Raw genomic sequence first — 16,799 nt, 5'->3', positions numbered from 1 at the left:
AAAAGCGTCCGTCTCAAGTCCCTCAAATCGAGCCATCAGCCGACGCGCGGACGGACGACCGCACTCCACGCGCGCGCGCCGCACGTCACAGCTGACGACGCGATGTCCTCCTGCGCCGCGCGCGTCCACGCGGCGGCCCCGGCCCACGCCGCGGCCGCGCGACTCCGCGCGAAGCACGCCGTCCCCGCGCTCGCCGCCGCGCCGAGTCGAGCGCGTCGCGCCGCTCCCCGGTTCCGATGCGACGCCGCCGCCGGCGCGGAGGTCGCGGACGCCCTGGACGGGTCGTCCGTGTTCCTCGTCGGGATGATGGGCACGGGGAAGTCGTCCGTGGGGAAGAAGCTCGCCGCGGAGCTCGGCTACAACTTCTTCGACACGTGCGTGCCCGCGCGTCGTCGTCGTCGTCGTCGTCGTCGCGCGCATTATCCGTCGTCGGATAAACCGTCCGTCGTCCGTCGCGCTCCGCCCGCGCCGCGTCGCCTCCTCGCGCGCGCCGCGCCTCGCGTCGCGCGTCCACGCGTCGTCCACGCGTCGTCCACGACGCCGTCCCACCGACCGCGCCTGACGCGTCCGCTCCCTCCCCTCGCGCCGCCCTCCGCGTCCTCCGCCGCAGCGACGAAATCATCGAGTCCGTGACGAAGATGACGATACCGGAGATCTTCGCGGAGGAGGGCGAGGACGGCTTCCGCGAGATCGAGACGCAGATACTCGCGGAGATCGCCTCGTATAAGAAATGCGTCGTCGCCACCGGCGGCGGGATCGTCAAGAGGAAGGCGAACTGGATGCACCTTCGGAACGGCATCGTGCTCTGCCTGAGCGGCTCCGCGAAGCTGTTGGCGCGTCGGGTCGCGGACGCGGACGGCGGCGCGTCGCGGCCGCTGTTCAAAGACTGCGACGGCGACGTCGATAAGATCGCGGAAAAGATACAGGAGATGATGAAAGAGCGCGCGGAGATGTACGCGAACGCGGACATCAGCGTGCAGCTGCTCGTGGGCGACGACGGCGTCTCCGAGGGCGAGGACGTGGACGCGCTCGCGACGAGGGTGCTGAAGCGCGTCGAGTCGAGAATCGCGGAGGACGACACCAAGTCGCGGCTGCGGAACGAGCCCAAGGAGGGGGACATCAAGGTCACGGGGATGTGATGAGCGCGCGCGCGTCTTCCCTCCGTTCTTCTCGACGACGACGCGAGGAAGATTTATACATTTTTATGAACATCCGCGCGCGCGTCGACGAAGGAAGGAAAGCGCGCGGGGCTGCGCGCGCGAACGATGGACGGATTACAATCGCATTATTCGTCGGACCGACCGTCCCTCCCGCCCTCTCCTCTGCTCGCGACGCCTCCTCCTCCTGCTCCTCACTCCGGCGGCTTCACCCACTGCGACGCGTACTTCCTGTGCTCCAGCGTCTCCTTCCACTCCTTCTCCATGCGCGCGACGCTGAACTCGCTCTGCTTGTGGTTCTGGCTCTGGATGCGCTTCAGGATGAGCGCGTTTTCGCGCTCGATCCTCAGCGTCTCCTCGCGGCGTTTGATGGCGTTGAGCGACTTCGTGTTCGGCTTGTCCGGTGCCTGCCCTCGCAACAGCGACTTCTTCTTCGGCGACTTCTCGTACCCCTCCACGCCCTTCCTCTCCGCGATCTTGTGCAGGTGATGCAGCAGCAGCTTGTTCCGCGACTCGATCTCTAGGAGGCGGTCCTCCTCGAGCTGCGCCTTCTTCGCGTTGACGACCAGGTGCTTCGGCGGCGTCGTGCCCTTGTTGTCCACGGACGCGTTCACCTTCTTGATCTTCGTCTTCAGGTGGTCCAGGTTTTGTTTCTGTCGCGAGAGAGGCGCGGGGTGGGTGGGTGGGAGGGGGGGGACGCGTCGGCGATTGATCGCGAGGAGCGAGGGCGGTGGGAATGAATCCGCGCATTCAAGACGCGACGACGACGACGACGACGACGGCGGCGACGGCGACGGCGACACGCACCGCTTCCCATCGCTGGTACGGCGTCGGGAGGCTCGGCCCGTGGAGGCTCGCGCCGCCGCCGGTCCCGCCCTTGACCCTCATCCCTCTCTCGCGCGGACGGTCGAGCGCGCGGTCGTCGATGACTGCGAGGGGGCAACCGTGGGGGAAGAAGGCGAACGCTCGCTCGCGCGCGCGATACCAAATGTGGACGCTGGGCGGACGGCGAGAGACCGGCGGATTCGTACGAGGAGCAGTCAGGGGATGTGGAACACACGGATACAGTGATGGGCGTACCAGTGAAGATATCGCGCGTGAAGAAAACTGAAGGCGACCGACCAAACTTTGTCGTTTTAGGGCTTCGCGAATGAAAAATAAAGCGCGGACGACGCCGGACGTGTCGCCCTCTTCACGCGACGCACCGCACGAACTCGTGTCGGTCGCTTCATCGCTCACGCGCGTCGAGACCTCGCACGTCTCTTCTCGCGTTTCCTTGCCTCTCGTAAAGGAAGGAACCCCCGTCCGTAAAGATGGGCTCTCTCATCGTCGGCGATGATTTCCAACATATTCTCCGCGTCCTGAACACGAACGTCGACGGCCGGACGAAGGTGATGTACGCGCTGACGCAGATCCGCGGTATCGGTCGCCGGTTCGCGAACGTCGTGTGCAAGAAGGCGGAGATCGACATGGGCAAGCGCGCCGGGGAGCTCTCCGCCGCGGAGCTCGAGTCCCTCATGGTGATCGTCGCAAACCCTCGCCAGTTCCGCATCCCGGACTGGTTCCTCAACCGGCAGAAGGACTACAAGGACGGCAAGTACGTCCAACTCACGTCGAACGCGCTCGACACGAAGCTTCGCGACGACCTCGAACGGTTGAAGAAGATCCGCAACCACCGCGGCCTTCGCCACTACTGGGGGATCCGCGTCCGCGGGCAGCACACGAAAACGACGGGCCGCCGTAAGTAAATCTTTAGCGTGCTGCGTAGGGCTTCTTCGCGCGGGGCGCGTCGAGGTCCTGGGCCGCCGCGGTGCGCGGCGTGGGCGGAGCGTACGCTCCGAACGGGCTCGACGACGGGGGTGGGGGGGTGTGAAGGCGCGATCGACCGTCTCAGCGCGCGCCGCGGGCGCGCGCGGATGGGTCTTTGCGGTCGCGGTTCGCGCCCCCGGCTCTCGCGGCGGGCGAACGGGTGGAACTCTGGCGGGCGGAACGAAGCGGTCGCGATAGCGTAGAAGGTGTCTTGTAACCCGCTGGAGTTCAGTTTGACGAAACGCGCGGTCGCGTCTCGCGTCGCGTCGCCTCGATCGATCGATAGCGCGGGGGAGGGACGGACCGTCGAGAGGTTCTGATCTATCTTTCGAGCGCGAGATGGTTCGCGCGCTTCGCTCTCGCCGCTCGAGCTCTCGCTCGTCGAAGCGAGCCCTCTCTATCACTTTCTATCGCCTATCTACCGCGTCTGCGCGTCGCCTAGGTACCCTGCTTCTCCGCCGCCCTCTTCCTCTCCGCCGCCGCCTCCTCCTCCTCCTCCGCGAGCTTCGCGCTCTGCGCCTCCAGCTCCGCGGCTCTCTCCGGCGACAGCGGAAACAGAAGCTTCATCCGATACGCGTCGTTCCCGCTGAGGTAGTACCTCTCCAGCCTCTTGTCGCGTATGAACCCCAAGTTTTGATACAGCCGCAGCGCGCCGACGTTCGTGGACTCCACCTCCAGGACGCACTCGTCCGCGCCCTCGCTCTGCATCACCGCGAGCGCTCTCGACACGAGCGCCGACCCCAGCTTGAGCTTTCGATGCGTCCGCGCGACGACGAGCATCCCGACGTAGCCGCGGTACATGTCCCTGTGCTTCTCGAGCTTGCACACGACGACGCCGATCGGGACGTCGTTCGCGTACGCGAGCACGCACAGCTTGGGCCAGTTGTTGATGAAGTATCGGTACGTGAAGACGCTGTACGGCTCGGAGAGCTCGCGATCGATGAGGTCCATCACGACGGGCATGTGGACGTCCTCGCCCGCGTAGGGAACGAAGGCGACGTCGTCCAGGGTGAAGGTCGAGGTCGATGCCGCCGCCGGCGGGGGGGGGTCGGCGTCCGTCGTCGCGGCGGCGCGCTCGGGCATCGTCGGGTGGGGCGCTGCGCGCGCGGCGAGTGGCGTCCGGTGCGAGGACGCGATGCGATGTGGTCGGACGACGCGATGCGATGAAAAACTCGGACGACGCGACGCAAGCGCGAGATTGGACTCGTCGTCCGCAGTTCCGCGCGCGCGGCGCCGCGTCGCGAGGATGCGCGGCGACGGCGCGGAGCCGATGTATCGGCTTCGGTACTCGCGCTCGCCGCCGGATCCGCGGGATGTGCGTCAGCAGACGCGCACGTGGTGCGTCCCCTCCTCGCCCCCTCGTCCCTTTCCCTTCCGTCGTCCACCCTCGACGCACAGCTGTGCGATGAGATTCGAAAGCGTCGTCGCGCCGTCTCACGCGCGCTCGCGCCGTCGTCGTCGCAGGTACAACGGATTCAGCGGACACGACCGCGGGCGCGCGCCATCGCGGTTCTTCCCGTCCGCGGACGCGCCCGCTCACGGCGCGGGGCGAGCGCCGGCGCGTCGGTCGCCGCCGCGCGGGGAGCGGCCTCGACCACCGAACGACAACGATCGCGCGACCGAGCTACGACGACGCCCGAAGCACCCCAAGCCGCTTCAAGACGAGCTCGACCACCTGTTCGGGCGCAGCGAAGAGACGTCGCAGGGCAGCGGCGACGGCGACGGCGACGGCGACGGCGACGGCGACGGCGACGGCGACGGCGACGGCGACGGCGACGGCGACGGCGACGGCGTGGACGAGCTCCCGCCGCGGCCGACGCTGCGGTACGTCGTCCCGGAGAAGGAAAACGTGGAGGAGCCGCCGCCGGCGAAGGCCAGGGCGGCGGGGACGAAGCGGAAGGCGAAGGCGACGATGGATAAGAACCAGGTCACGCTGTCGCAAGTCTTCGGCGGCGGCGGAGCGAGGGGGTGCGAAGACGACGACGATGACGATGAAGCGACGGAGACGGAGAGCGCGGCGGCGAAGGCGAGGAAACGCGCGGCGGAGTCGCGGTGGGCGACGCCGGCGCCGGCGGCGGCGGCGCCGCCGCCGGCGACGGCGACGCCGTCGACGGCGACGAAAGCGTTCCTGAAGTTTGGCGGGAAGATCAAGCGCGTCGCGGACGCGAACGTCCTGACGACGTTCCTCGAGACGCACGCGCGCGCGCCCGCGTGCGCGGTCGGCGTCCTCCTTCGAGACGTCGTCGGAAACGCCAAGTTTGGGTTCAAAAGTTCGCTCCGCACCGCCGCCGCCGCGGACGTCGCGGCGGCGAAGAGAGCGACGAAAAACGGCGGCGTCGGCGGCGCCGCGACGAGCGCTCGCGCCGAGGCTGTCGGGTTCGGCGTCGTCCTCCTCGGCCGAGGCGCGGACGATTCGCTGTGGTTCTTCCCCGCGGGGCCCGGCGGCGCGGACGGCGCGGACGACGCGCTTCTCTCCGCGTTGATCCGCGCGTTGTGCTGCGGGAAACAAACCGTCGCGCTTCACGCGCAGGCGGTGGTTCGGTGGCTCTCTCTGACGCGCGACTCAGAGGTCGCGTTCGACGCTTCCGTCGCGTGCGTGCTCGACCCGCGGATCATGGCGTGGCTCGCGAGCCCGGAAGACGCGCACGACGGCGGGATCGACGCGTTGACGCGCGAATTCGGCGGCGGCGACGACGGCGGCGGCGGCGGCGCGGCGGCGACGGCGACGGCGACGGATCGGCCGCTCGAGCGTCTCCGTCTCGACCTCCTCGCCGCCGCGCGTCTCACGCAGCGTCTGAAAGCGCACGAGCGCGTGCGAGGGCTCGCGCGCGTCGTCGCGCTGGAGGGCGCGATCGCCGCCGGTCTCGGGACGTTGGAGTCGATAGGGCTTCCGTTCGACGCCTCCGTCGTGGAAGCCGCCGCGGTCGGGTTGAGACGCGAGCTGTCGTCGATAGAGGCCGAGGCGTCGCGGTCGTTGCCCGGGCGCGGTCAGCCTCTCAACCTGAGTAGTCCGCAGCAGGTCGCGGACGTGCTGTACGGCTTCCTCGGGTTCCCGCCGCCGTCGTCGAACGCGATGCAGGGCGCGAAGACGGCGCAGCTCACGACGAAGGACGACGTCTTGCGCGATTTCGCGTCTCGGCCCAACGCGCATCCGCTGCCGGGGATGGTGTTGAGATACCGCGCGGTGACTCGCGCGGTCGCGATGTGTAACGCGTACGCGTCGTTAACGGACGCCGATGGACGGTTACGGTGCGAGTGGAACAACACGAGGACCGCGACCGGGCGGCTGTCGTCCTCGAACCCGAACCTCCAGGCTGTCGGAAGAGCCGAGCACTCCGCCGGCGCCGGCGAGGAGGAACTCGCGACGTTCAACCTCCGCGCCGCGTTCGTCGCGCCCCCGGGGAAGGTCCTCCTCGCCGTGGACTACTCCCAGATCGAACTCCGAACGCTCGCGCACCTCACGCGCGACGAGAAACTGTGCGGCGTCTTGCGCGTCGCCGGCGACGGCGGCGACGTTTTCAAGATGATTTGGAACCTCAGCCGCGACGCGCCGCGCGACGCGCCCGTGAGCGCCGAGGACCGCGACAAGGCGAAGCGCACGGTGTACGGCGTGTTGTACGGCCAAGGCGTCGCCGGGCTCGCGGAGAAGCTGGCGTGCTCGACCGACGCCGCGAAGGGTCTGATCGACGCGCTGTTCCGAACGTTCCCCGGATTGAAGCGTTTCGTCGTCGCGACCAAGGAACGCGCGAGGGCGACCAAGTCGGCGGAGCTCCCGAGCGGGCGGCACCGGCCGCTTCCCGGGATCGACGCCGCCGCCGCGAGCGCGCGCGCGGAGGCGGAACGCAAGGCGATGAACACGCTCGTGCAGGGGACCGCCGCGGACATGATGAAGACCGCGATGGCGCGGTGGTTCGCCGCGATTTCGCCGGCGCCGGCGGCGTCGGCGTCGGCGTCTGCGATTTCGCCGGGTGGCGCCGAGGGCGACGCGCACGCGGACGTTCGAGGGAAAGCGGACCCGACGCGCGCGCGTCTGATCGCGCAGATACACGACGAGCTCCTGTTCGAGTGCGACGACGCGAGGGAGTGCGTCAACCGCGTCGCGGCGCTCGCGAAGGTGTGCATGGAGAGGGCGGCGAAGGTATCGGTGCCGACGCCGGTGAAGGTGAGCGTCGGACGCGACTGGGCGACGATGACGCCGCTCGGCGAGTTTAGTGCGCGCTACGGGACCGCGTGACGACGACGAGGAGGACGAGGAGGACGACGACGCGAGGATGCTTCCTGTAGAACGAACGATAGTACCGCTCGAGCGACGCTCGAATTTGAAAGGACGACGCGCAGACGAGACGACGTCACGACCGAACGCTTCGAAACGCCTCCCAGCCAGCCGCGCTGAACGCATCGAGGCGCGTCGAGCGGGCGCGCGCGTCGATCCGCGGAACTTGTACAGTGCCTACGCCCTTTAAGCCGCGAATTAGCGTGAATTGACGGAGCTTAAAGGGTTGAACCCTTCGGGTTCATTTCACCCTTAACTCTGTCGCATCAACGCTAATTCGCGGCTTAAAGGGCGTAGGCCTTCCCTATGAAAACCTAATTTGATAGGTGATTTTTGTATCAATTTTAGGGTTTTTGGAAACCTAAGTGATGCCTCCTCAAAACCAAAAATCACCCTTTTCTTGACCTCCCAAAACCATTCAAAAACCTCCCGACAGCTCTATAAGTATCACGAAACCTTACGGAAATCACGAAACTTTGGGGGCGTATCTGAAGCGTAGCGACCCAGAACCTCTAAGACCGCCGTAAGCCTCGCTGACGCAGAAATCACGGAACTTTGAGACCTCCCAAGGCCTTTCAAAAACCTCCCGACAGCTCACAAAAAGTATGCTGAAACCTTACGAAAATCACGAGACTTCGGGGGCGTATCTGGAGCGTAGCGACCCAGACCTCTACAAATCTCCGTGAACCTCGCTGACGCAAATATCACGGAACTCTGTAGCACCTCTTTAAGCCCTGCGAAGTGTTTTTGAGCTGTTGAAATACACCTCAAAATCACGGGAAATACTCTCAAATCGGGGGTCGCAAAACCAAAAATCGGGGGTTAGAAAATCACACGAAAATCGTCCAATTTCGGGGGTTAGAAAATCACACGAAATCACCTAAAAACGGGGGTCTCCAAATCACACGAAAAATCGCCTAAAAACGGGGGTCTTCTATGGGGCTTCTATACCTTCTGTGAGTCTTCTGTGAAACCCCATTTCATACCATCCACGAAACAAGCACAGAGGACGAGAGAAAGCCAGACCCAAATATCTATGTAGGGCTTTTTCAGCCCCTAAAGGGGGTCTGTTTTTGAGACAGGAGACGAGACCGCCAGACCTTAATGTTGGCTGTTGGCTTTTTTGTCCCCTAAAACAAAACTCTTTTTATTGTATAATCCGATTATTACTTTTCTACTTTTCTATTTTAAAGTATACATTCTCTACATACTCTTCAAGGGATATAGGAATGACGGAACTTTCTCGGTGTATAGTATTTTTCAAAGCCGTCAAAGACCATCATTTTTGGGTCTGCCTCGCCGATTCCCCGTGTTTTTGGTCTGCCCCGAAAATCCCCTCGAAAATCCCCCCAAATTAGGGTTCCCGACAGCTCACAAAAGTATGCCAAAACCTTACGGAAATCACGAGACTTCGGGGGCATATCTGGAGCGTAGCGACCCAGAACCTCTAAGACCGCCGTAAGCCTTGCTGACGCAAAAATCACGGAACTTTGAGACCTATAGTGAAGCGACAAAGTTCGGTCAAGTTCAGTCAAGCTCAGTCATTTTCGGGGAGGGTCAAGAGAAGTCCCGTCATTTTTTAGACCAATTTTAGACAGCAGACAGATAGACAGTTAGACAGGGGGTTCTAGAACTTTTTTATTTTTCTTAAACTGAACTACTGAACTTCAGTGTTCAGTTCTCTCTGGGTAGAAAACTTCTGATACAACTGTCTATCTGTCTATCTGTCTGCTGTCTCATTTTGGTTTCATTTTGGAAGGGACTGACCCCCATTTCCCCCAATTATCGCCTATTTTTTTGGAAATTATTGAACTTGACTGAACTTCCCCCCCGTCCCGACAGCTCACGAAAGCTTACGGAAATCACGAGACTTTCGGGGCGTATCTGGAGCGTAGCGACCCAGAACCTCTACAAATCTCCGTGAGCCTCGCTGACGCAGAAATCACGGAACTCTGTAGCACCTCTTTAAGCCCTCAAAAATACCAAAAAAGTTTGGCTATTTTTGAGACCAATTTCACGAAAATCAAGGCTATTTTTGAGACCTAAATCAGACCAATTTCACGGGGGGTCAAGGGCTTCTGTGGAGCGGAGCTTCTGTGGGGCTTCTGTAAATCTTCTGTGAGACCCCATTTCATACCATCCACGAAACAAGCACAGAGGACGAGGGAAAGCCAGACCCGAATAGCTATGTAGGTCTATTTTAGTCCCTAAAGGGGGTCTGTTTTTGAGACAGGGAGCGAGACCGCCAGGCCAAAATATCTATGTAGGTCTATTTTAGCCCCTAAAGGGGGTCTGTTTTTGAGACAGGGGACGAGACCGCCAGACCCCAATGTTGGTTATGTTGGCTGAAGGGTATGTTTTTTTTCTCTCTCACACTCCTCTATCCCGCATGCTATTTATATAAAAGGGATAAAATAGTCTACATAAGCTACATTCTCTACATAGGATATAGGAATGACGGAACTTTCTCGGTGTATACTATTTTTCAAAGCCGTAAAAGACCATCATTTTTGGTCTGCCTGGCCGATTCCCCGTGTTTTTGGTCTAGGGTCGCCTGACCCCCATTTTGCCCAAAAAATCGCCTGAAATCTGGAAATGACTGAACTTGACTGATCTCCCAAATTAGGAAAGCCCCGTAGTTTTCACTTACCCCCGCACACCGCCCAAGACGCGCGCTTGAAGTTGCGCCTCGGTCAAGTATCGTTTGAAAAAACGCGATGAATTATTTTGTTTGATCGATACATCGACCAACGCTGAAAGCAAAAAAGTTATTTTGACACCCTGGCTAGCTATCAAAGTGAAGATACACGTAGTCGTGAGAAAATCACACGAAAAGGAGGTTACACAATTTAGCGCACGAACCCTAGTCGTTGCCCTTACCCCTCGGACAAACAAACGCGCCGCCGCTCCCCGCAGCCGCCGCTCGTGTATACACCAACCCGGGTAGGGTAGATCACGGATCGTATCCACGCCACGCGAACGCAAGTTCCCGCATCGCCGCTCACGCGCAGCGCAGACTGTTTGATCTCTCTGATTCCGTCGCGCGATCGCGCGGGGGATTTCGCATCTCACCACCACGAGCGCGGCACATCCACGAGGGACGCGTTTGCGAGAAACGTCTGAAGGAAGGATGGGGCGATCTCTGTCACGATCTGCGTCATAGTTCACACTCTCCTGGATGCGCCTTGTGATCCTCGGAAAGCGCTGTCATATGGAACATCTTATCACTAGACCTCACGGTGCAGAGATTCCAGCGCGAGATGTCGCCGTTGAAAGTCCGAGCGCCATAAAACATGTACGCCGTGTCCGTGACCTTGCTCGTGTCCCACTTGGAGATGTCGCCGTTGAAAGCCTTGGCGTTGAAGAACATTCTCTGCATCTTCGTGACCTTGCTCACGTCCCAATTGGAGATGTCGCCGTTGAAAGAGGAAGCGGAGTAGAACATGCTCTGCATGTTCGTGACCTTGCTCGTGTCCCACTTGGAGATGTCGCCGTTGAAAGCCTTGGCGTTGAAGAACATGCTCTGCATGTTCGTGACCTTGCTCGTGTCCCACTTGGAGATGTCGCCGTTGAAAGCCTTGGCGTACAAGAACATGCTCTGCATGTTCGTGACCTTGCTCGTGTCCCACTTGGAGATGTCGCCGTTGAAAGAGGAAGCGCTCATGAACATCATCCTCATGTTCGTGACCTTGCTCACGTCCCACTTGGAGATGTCGCCGTTGAAAGCAGGCGCCAAGAACATGCTCACCATGTTCGTGACCTTGCTCACGTCCCACTTGGAGATGTCGCCGTTGAAAGCCTTGGCGTGGTAGAACATGCCCCCCATGACCGTGACCTTGCTCGTGTCCCACTTGGAGATGTCACCGTTGAAAGCGAAAGCGAACAGGAACATGTTGTACATGTTTGTGACCTTGCTCACGTCCCACTTGGAGATGTCACCGTTGAAAGCCTTGGCGCCTTTGAACATCTCCCCCATGTTGGGGACCTTGCTCACGTCCCACTTGGAGATGTCGCCGTTGAATGAGGAAGCGCCGTTGAACATGCTCTTCATTTTCGTGACCTTGCTCACGTCCCACTTGGAGATATTGCCGTTGAAAGCCTTGGCGCCTTTGAACATCTCCCCCATGTTGGTGACCTTGCTCACGTCCCAGCCGGAGATGTCGCCGTTGAAAGCCTCGGCGTTGGAGAACATTCTCTCCATGTGGATGACCTTGCTCACGTCCCACTTGGAGATGTCGCCGTTGAAAGCCTTGGCGTAGTAGAACATGTTCCTCATCCTCGTGACCTTACTCGTGTCCCACCCGGAGATGTCGCCGTTGAAATTTCCGTTACGAATAAACAAATCGCTCATGTCCGTCACTGCGGTGACGTCCCATCGGTTAATATCGGCGGCGGCGCATTCGTCCCTGCATTCCTTGATGGCGGCGATGAGCTCAGCCTTGTTATGAAATTTCCTCGCCGGGGGCGGCGGAGGCGGAGAAGGCGGCGGAGGCGCCGGCGGCGGTGCAGCCGGAGGTAGGGGTGGAGGATGAGGTGGCGGCGACGGATATTGCAGGCGGAACAAATGGTCTTCTCTGGACTCCGTCGCGGCGTTCGATCTTCCAGACGCCGCGCTCGATGAAACCGTCTCGTTCACCGCGCGCGGCGGTTCGTTTAGGAGCGCTTTGAAGTACCCGATCCCGCGGGCAAACTTGGCTCGCGCGGCTTGGTTGCCGGCCGCGGCGGCCGATTTCGCCTTTCTAATCAACCCCCCGATTCGTCCTTTGAGCGCCTTCGCGTGCCCGTCGCTCCACGAGATGACGGAATCGGTTTTGTAATTCGCGGCGACGACGAGCGTCCCGCGCTTTTTCATGATCACGTTCACCGCCCTCATCGTCCGCGGTCCCGCGGACATTTGCGAAAACCTCTTCACGCCTCTCGGGTCCTTCCCGACGAAACCAATGAACTTCAAGACGAGCGTCGCGGACGTGCCGTCCTCGCTCATCTCCGCGGAGACGCGCGACGGCGCGATCGAATGGAATTTAATCCCTCGGCTCAGGCGCGACTTCACGACGTTTTCTACAAAATTCAACTGCGCATCCGCCTTCGCCGCAGACATGCCCGTGATCACGTACGTCGTCGTGACCGACGTCTCATCAACTTCGTCGAGACTCGCGCGTCTCGAATCGACGAGCGAGCGCGGGTTCGAAACGGTCGGTTGCTCGTCGTCCTCTCCTGCGCGAATGTTCGCGCACGGCCCCGCGTCGAGGACTCGACTCTGCTCAGCATTCGAACAGGTGCCGCACCACGCGCCGCCGCAGTCGACGCCTTCCTCGTCTCCGTTTCGCACGCCGTCGAAGCACGTCGCGCACTGGTCGCCTTCGCACTCGTGAACGGTCCACTCGGATTCGTCGAACGGCCCGGCCACCGCTAGCGCGACGGCTCCGACTTGGTCGCAAACGCAATCGTAATCGTACCCTTCGACGGCGTCGAGAAGCACGCACGCGGGAGCGGCGACGGAAACGCCGCCGGTAAACGCAGGCGACTCGACGGCGACGTCCGAGCCGTCCGTCGCGGTCGTTCGCATGTGCGCGCAGTACATGCGCGAGCGGATTGACGTGGCGTTCTTCGCGACGAACACTTTCTCGTTTCGAAGGAAGCGCCCTCCGTGGAACGCGAGTCGCGCGGTCGCGACGACGTCTCGTACCCCGTGAGGATTTAGATCGCTCAGTTGACCGAGGAACTGATCCACCACGTGTATGACGGCGACGACCGGGCTCACGATGATGACGTCGACGTCGGCGGTCTCGAACGCCCTCGACGGAATCGCGCCGACGCTGAACGTGACGCACTCGTCGGATTTGATGATAGTCGGCGCCGCGCCGGCTTCGTTGTCGCGCGTCGAACGAAAGGCACCGGAAACGCTGAACGTCGGAATGTGGCTCGGCCACTCGGACGACGACTCCGACGCGCCCCCGGAGAGCTTTTCGTTGTACGCCGCGACGGTGCCTGAAAAGGTCGCGCGGGAATACAGCGTCCTACGCTTCCCACCGCCCCCGCCGCGCATGGCGATCGTTCGCGTCGTGACAGGCGCGTCGCACGTTTCTTCGTTTGCGACAGCCGCGGCGGCGGCGCCACGCAGCATCTTCACCGAGTCGACGCCGGAACTCCGGTGGGACACGAGACGCGCCGCGGCGGCGTACGCCGAGGCGAGGCGAGCCCAGTCTTCGTCGCTCTCCGCGTTCGACTCTGGACTCGCGTTGATGTTCACGCGCGACGCCGCTGCGGCGTACTTTCGTTGCTCGACAGGCCAGTCGTGCGCGACGCGAGTGACGACGGGCAAGAGCGCTTGGATCGGGACGTCTCTCGACGCTCGGCCGGGGTCGAACGACGCGAATTCACAGCTCGTCGTGAGGTACGTGTCTGATAGCTCGAGCACCGTCTCGATGATGTCCTCGGAGATGCCGCCGTTGCACCTCGCCAGGACGCCTCGAACGACGTCTAGCGCCTTTTTCAACTCGGTCCCCACGGACGGACTAGGAGGGGACGGCGACGACGGTTCGATGTTCTCGCCCAAGAGCGCGCGGCGGCGCCGTTGCGCCGCCACCGCGTGTCGCAGCTTATCCACTTCCTGCAGCCTACGCAACGCGGCCGGGAAGACGTGGAGGTGCTCGAGGTGCGAACCGATGACGAATACGTCGTCGACCGCCGCGGAGATGTTCGCGTGCGCGGCGACCTTCACGGTGGTGACCGAGGTTCCGAACGCGCCCTCGTCGTCGAACGCGACGCATCGAATCTTCGTGCGTCCACCAGCGCGTCGATTGTGAGGGAGCAAGACGTCTTCGAAAACAGCGTGACCTTCCTGAAGCTCTGTGAGCCACATCCAACGCGGGGCGAAGACGTCGTAGTCGTACCAGTACGCGAGGCGATACTCGAGCGTTTTATCCGCGTCGACCCATTCGCCGCAATCGACGGAGAATTTAGTTTCAAATTCAATCCCGTCGATCGCGGGTTCGACGACGACGCCTTCGCCCACGGACCGAGGCGGCGCGTTCGTCACCAGGATTCTCTCCGATTGTCCTTCGCATCCGTTATCCACGCCGGCGACGCGCGTGGTCAGCGTGAGCGTGTACTCGCGGCCGGGGTTCATCGTATTTTTGACGATCGACATGTACCCCTTGTCTTGCCAGTGCGTGTACACGGGAACGGCGAGCGTCGTCGCGGTCGCCGGGCTCGTGTCCACGATGCTCCACCTGAACTGCACGCGGCCTAAAGCGCTTACTCCGTCGCCGTAGATCCGAAACAAGAATTGATGGTTGATCGACTTCGGCGTCGGCTCGATGTTCGCGCTCGGGCACGTGTTGTTCCCCGTCACGAGCTGAACCTTATCAGGCCCTCTCGACGAGCGGTGAGTCTTGGACGTCAGCATCGTGAACGTGTACGCCGAATTCGGTCCCATCGTGTTTGGTGGCAACGTCAGCGGGCTCCCACTGGGTATGTCGTCGACCACGAATATTCCATACATGTCCTTGAGTTTCTTCGTCATGCCGCGGAGGTGGCACGTCGGGCGGTCCGCGAGTAAATCCTCGCACGTCCAGTCGTGTCTGAGCGCGTGGGTGTCCGTTCGCCAGTCCGGATCGACGAATCGCAAAGGCGCGGTCGTGACGTTCACCTCCTCGGTTTTATCGACGATGAAAGCACCGGTGTTCGCACGCGAGACCGAAGGATACAACGAAGACGCGTCGAACGTTACGGGTGAGTACGAAAAATCACCGCCGTTCGCGTCGATTGGCTTGAAGTAGTCCGTCATGGGGTCTCCGCCCATGCCACCGACGATGATCGATTTTATACCCGCATAACCCGCTCGCATGACACGCCCTGGGAAGCCGTGCACGTCATACACCGTGTCGTTGTGCCACGTGTCGTTGAAAAATATCGAGTAGTTTGAAGTGAAGTGGTACTGCCGGGCGGCGAAGAAAAGTGTCCGTGATAGGCGGCCGGACACCATCCCCCGCGTCGCAGCGACGATTTTCTGCAGCTTTGCCTCCTGCGCGACGACTTCAGGGTGCAATCCCGTAGGGGTGGGCCATCCCGCGACGCGGGACTTGGGGAACGTAGCGTACATTTCGGAGTTGTACTCTGGCTTCACCGCCCACGTCACCGACACTGGGGGATTGCACTCGGGGAGGTCGGAGTATTTCCATCGGCGGTCGTACGTCCATTCGCGCACGAGTGCCAACTGAGTAAATGATTTGCGCAATGACGCGGGGGTGAAGATCGCGGGCGGAGAATCTATTGCTATGCTGTGAGGATTGTGAGGCCCATACCTGAAAACAAGCTTCGGCGATGATGGCACACTTCTTTCATCGCACGAACCACCTGGGAAGATATTTATAGTCGCCGTTGCGGTGTCCGCGTGAGGATCGTGCACAAGTTGACCGGTATAAGGGTCGACCGCGCCGCGATCCACGTCGTGACCTTCTTTGTTGTACGCGACGACGTTGAAAATGTACTCCCAAGCCCAAGGGCAATCTGCAAGGAAGAATTCTCGTGGGATTCGCAGCGTATGTTTGCGAGGTTGCGAAGACACAAATGCCTCCAATTTCCTCACCGACTCCTTCTCCTGCTCGGTCTGCGGTTTGATGTAAACGTGCGGACAATAATTAGTAGTTGCGGGATTGCACTTAGGATCCGTCCAGACACTTCTTCTCACAGATTCGGGTTTCAGGCTCCACTTGAATCGCAAAGGAACATCCCCGATCGCGCCGGTGGAACGATCCGCGTGGAGCACGATTTTGTCGTCGTACGCAGTTTTCTCAGGGTGGTAGCATTGCTCGTTGAACAGTTTCTGTTGGTTTACTATCACCGGTGACGTCCATGGAAGATCGTATGGATTTCTGTCTGAGTAGTACCGACCAGCGAATCTCCCGGTGTATTTGATCGTGGAATGGTTCCCTGACGACGGAGGGAACGCATAAGAACCTTTGGAGGTAGTCACATCCGCGACGACCGCGATGGGCTCTCCCGCACGTCTTGTCACCACGACAGAGGCGGTGGAGCTGTTTCCTCGTTCTCTGAAGCGGTCGTGATATACGACGCCGCCGCGCAGGCTGAGCGTCGTTCCGTCGGACACGCCGTCGCTCGACTCGGTGACGTTGTGTTCGCCGACGACCAGATACAATCGGACGAAGCGTTTGTCGATGAACGCGCCTATGCACCCTTCGCCTAACACGACCGCGCTTTCGCGAAGGAAGAGTTTATCGCAAGAGTACGCGCCTCCGAGGGTGAGCCCAGCGGTCTCGCCGCGGTCGGTGTCGACGTCGAACAAGAGGTCGACCGCGGTGCCCGCCATGTTCATGTGCGCCCACAACAGCTTCACGGGGGGCTCTTTGAAATCGAGAGGGTTGCAGACCTCGAAGCTAGCCAATTGCGAAGGACCTCGGAACAGCACCGCGTACGCGTCCGACTTTTCGCAATCACGACCCGTAGCGAAATCCGTGACTTCATCGCCGCTACGTTTCATCGGGCACTTGTTTCCGTATTTCGAGTTCTAGCCCCAAACCTAGGGCGATGTCGGGGTG

At 61.2% G+C, this 16,799-nt stretch overlaps 6 protein-coding genes across 6 annotated transcripts; 3 read left to right on the top strand and 3 right to left on the bottom strand.

Annotated features, from left to right (window-relative positions):
* Positions 1–261: 261 nt before the first annotated feature.
* Positions 262–998, top strand: MICPUCDRAFT_7901 (uncharacterized protein; the record flags this gene model as incomplete). The annotated part of the gene is made up of 2 exons (XM_003063745.1): positions 262–374; positions 611–998. Coding segments are annotated over 2 exons (501 nt in total), but the record flags the coding sequence as incomplete, so codon positions are not given.
* Positions 999–1,351: 353 nt separating this feature from the next.
* MICPUCDRAFT_53441 (uncharacterized protein) lies at positions 1,352–2,045 on the bottom strand (the record flags this gene model as incomplete). Its single annotated transcript, XM_003063567.1, has 2 exons — positions 1,352–1,810; positions 1,965–2,045. The coding sequence occupies 2 exons, from the start codon at positions 2,043–2,045 to the stop codon at positions 1,352–1,354; spliced, it is 540 nt and encodes a 179-aa protein (XP_003063613.1).
* Positions 2,046–2,354: 309 nt separating this feature from the next.
* On the top strand, positions 2,355–3,205 carry RPS18 (ribosomal protein S18). Its single transcript, XM_003063744.1, has one exon. The coding sequence runs from the start codon at positions 2,471–2,473 to the stop codon at positions 2,903–2,905; it is 435 nt and encodes a 144-aa protein (XP_003063790.1). The 5' UTR covers positions 2,355–2,470; the 3' UTR covers positions 2,906–3,205.
* Positions 3,206–3,515: 310 nt separating this feature from the next.
* MICPUCDRAFT_7626 (uncharacterized protein) lies at positions 3,516–3,968 on the bottom strand (the record flags this gene model as incomplete). Its single annotated transcript, XM_003063566.1, has 1 exon — positions 3,516–3,968. A coding segment is annotated over one exon (453 nt), but the record flags the coding sequence as incomplete, so codon positions are not given.
* A 403-nt stretch (positions 3,969–4,371) lies between these two features.
* On the top strand, positions 4,372–7,200 carry MICPUCDRAFT_53438 (uncharacterized protein; the record flags this gene model as incomplete). Its single annotated transcript, XM_003063743.1, has 1 exon — positions 4,372–7,200. One exon carries the CDS (start codon positions 4,372–4,374, stop codon positions 7,198–7,200), a length of 2,829 nt encoding a protein of 942 aa, XP_003063789.1.
* Positions 7,201–10,396: 3,196 nt separating this feature from the next.
* Positions 10,397–16,741, bottom strand: MICPUCDRAFT_53437 (uncharacterized protein; the record flags this gene model as incomplete). The annotated part of the gene is made up of 1 exon (XM_003063565.1): positions 10,397–16,741. The coding sequence occupies one exon, from the start codon at positions 16,739–16,741 to the stop codon at positions 10,397–10,399; it is 6,345 nt and encodes a 2,114-aa protein (XP_003063611.1).
* Positions 16,742–16,799: the final 58 nt, after the last annotated feature.

This window comes from Micromonas pusilla (genome assembly GCF_000151265.4).
Source record: "Micromonas pusilla CCMP1545 genomic scaffold MICPUCscaffold_15, whole genome shotgun sequence".
Taxonomy (NCBI): Eukaryota; Viridiplantae; Chlorophyta; class Mamiellophyceae; order Mamiellales; family Mamiellaceae; genus Micromonas; species Micromonas pusilla.
This window is presented reverse-complemented; position numbering and strand designations above follow the sequence as displayed.

What these genes read in the sequence shown, in the direction of transcription:
- RPS18 (XM_003063744.1), top strand. Translation starts at nt 2,471, where the DNA reads ATGGGCTCTCTCATCGTCGGCGATGATTTCCAACATATTCTCCGCGTC.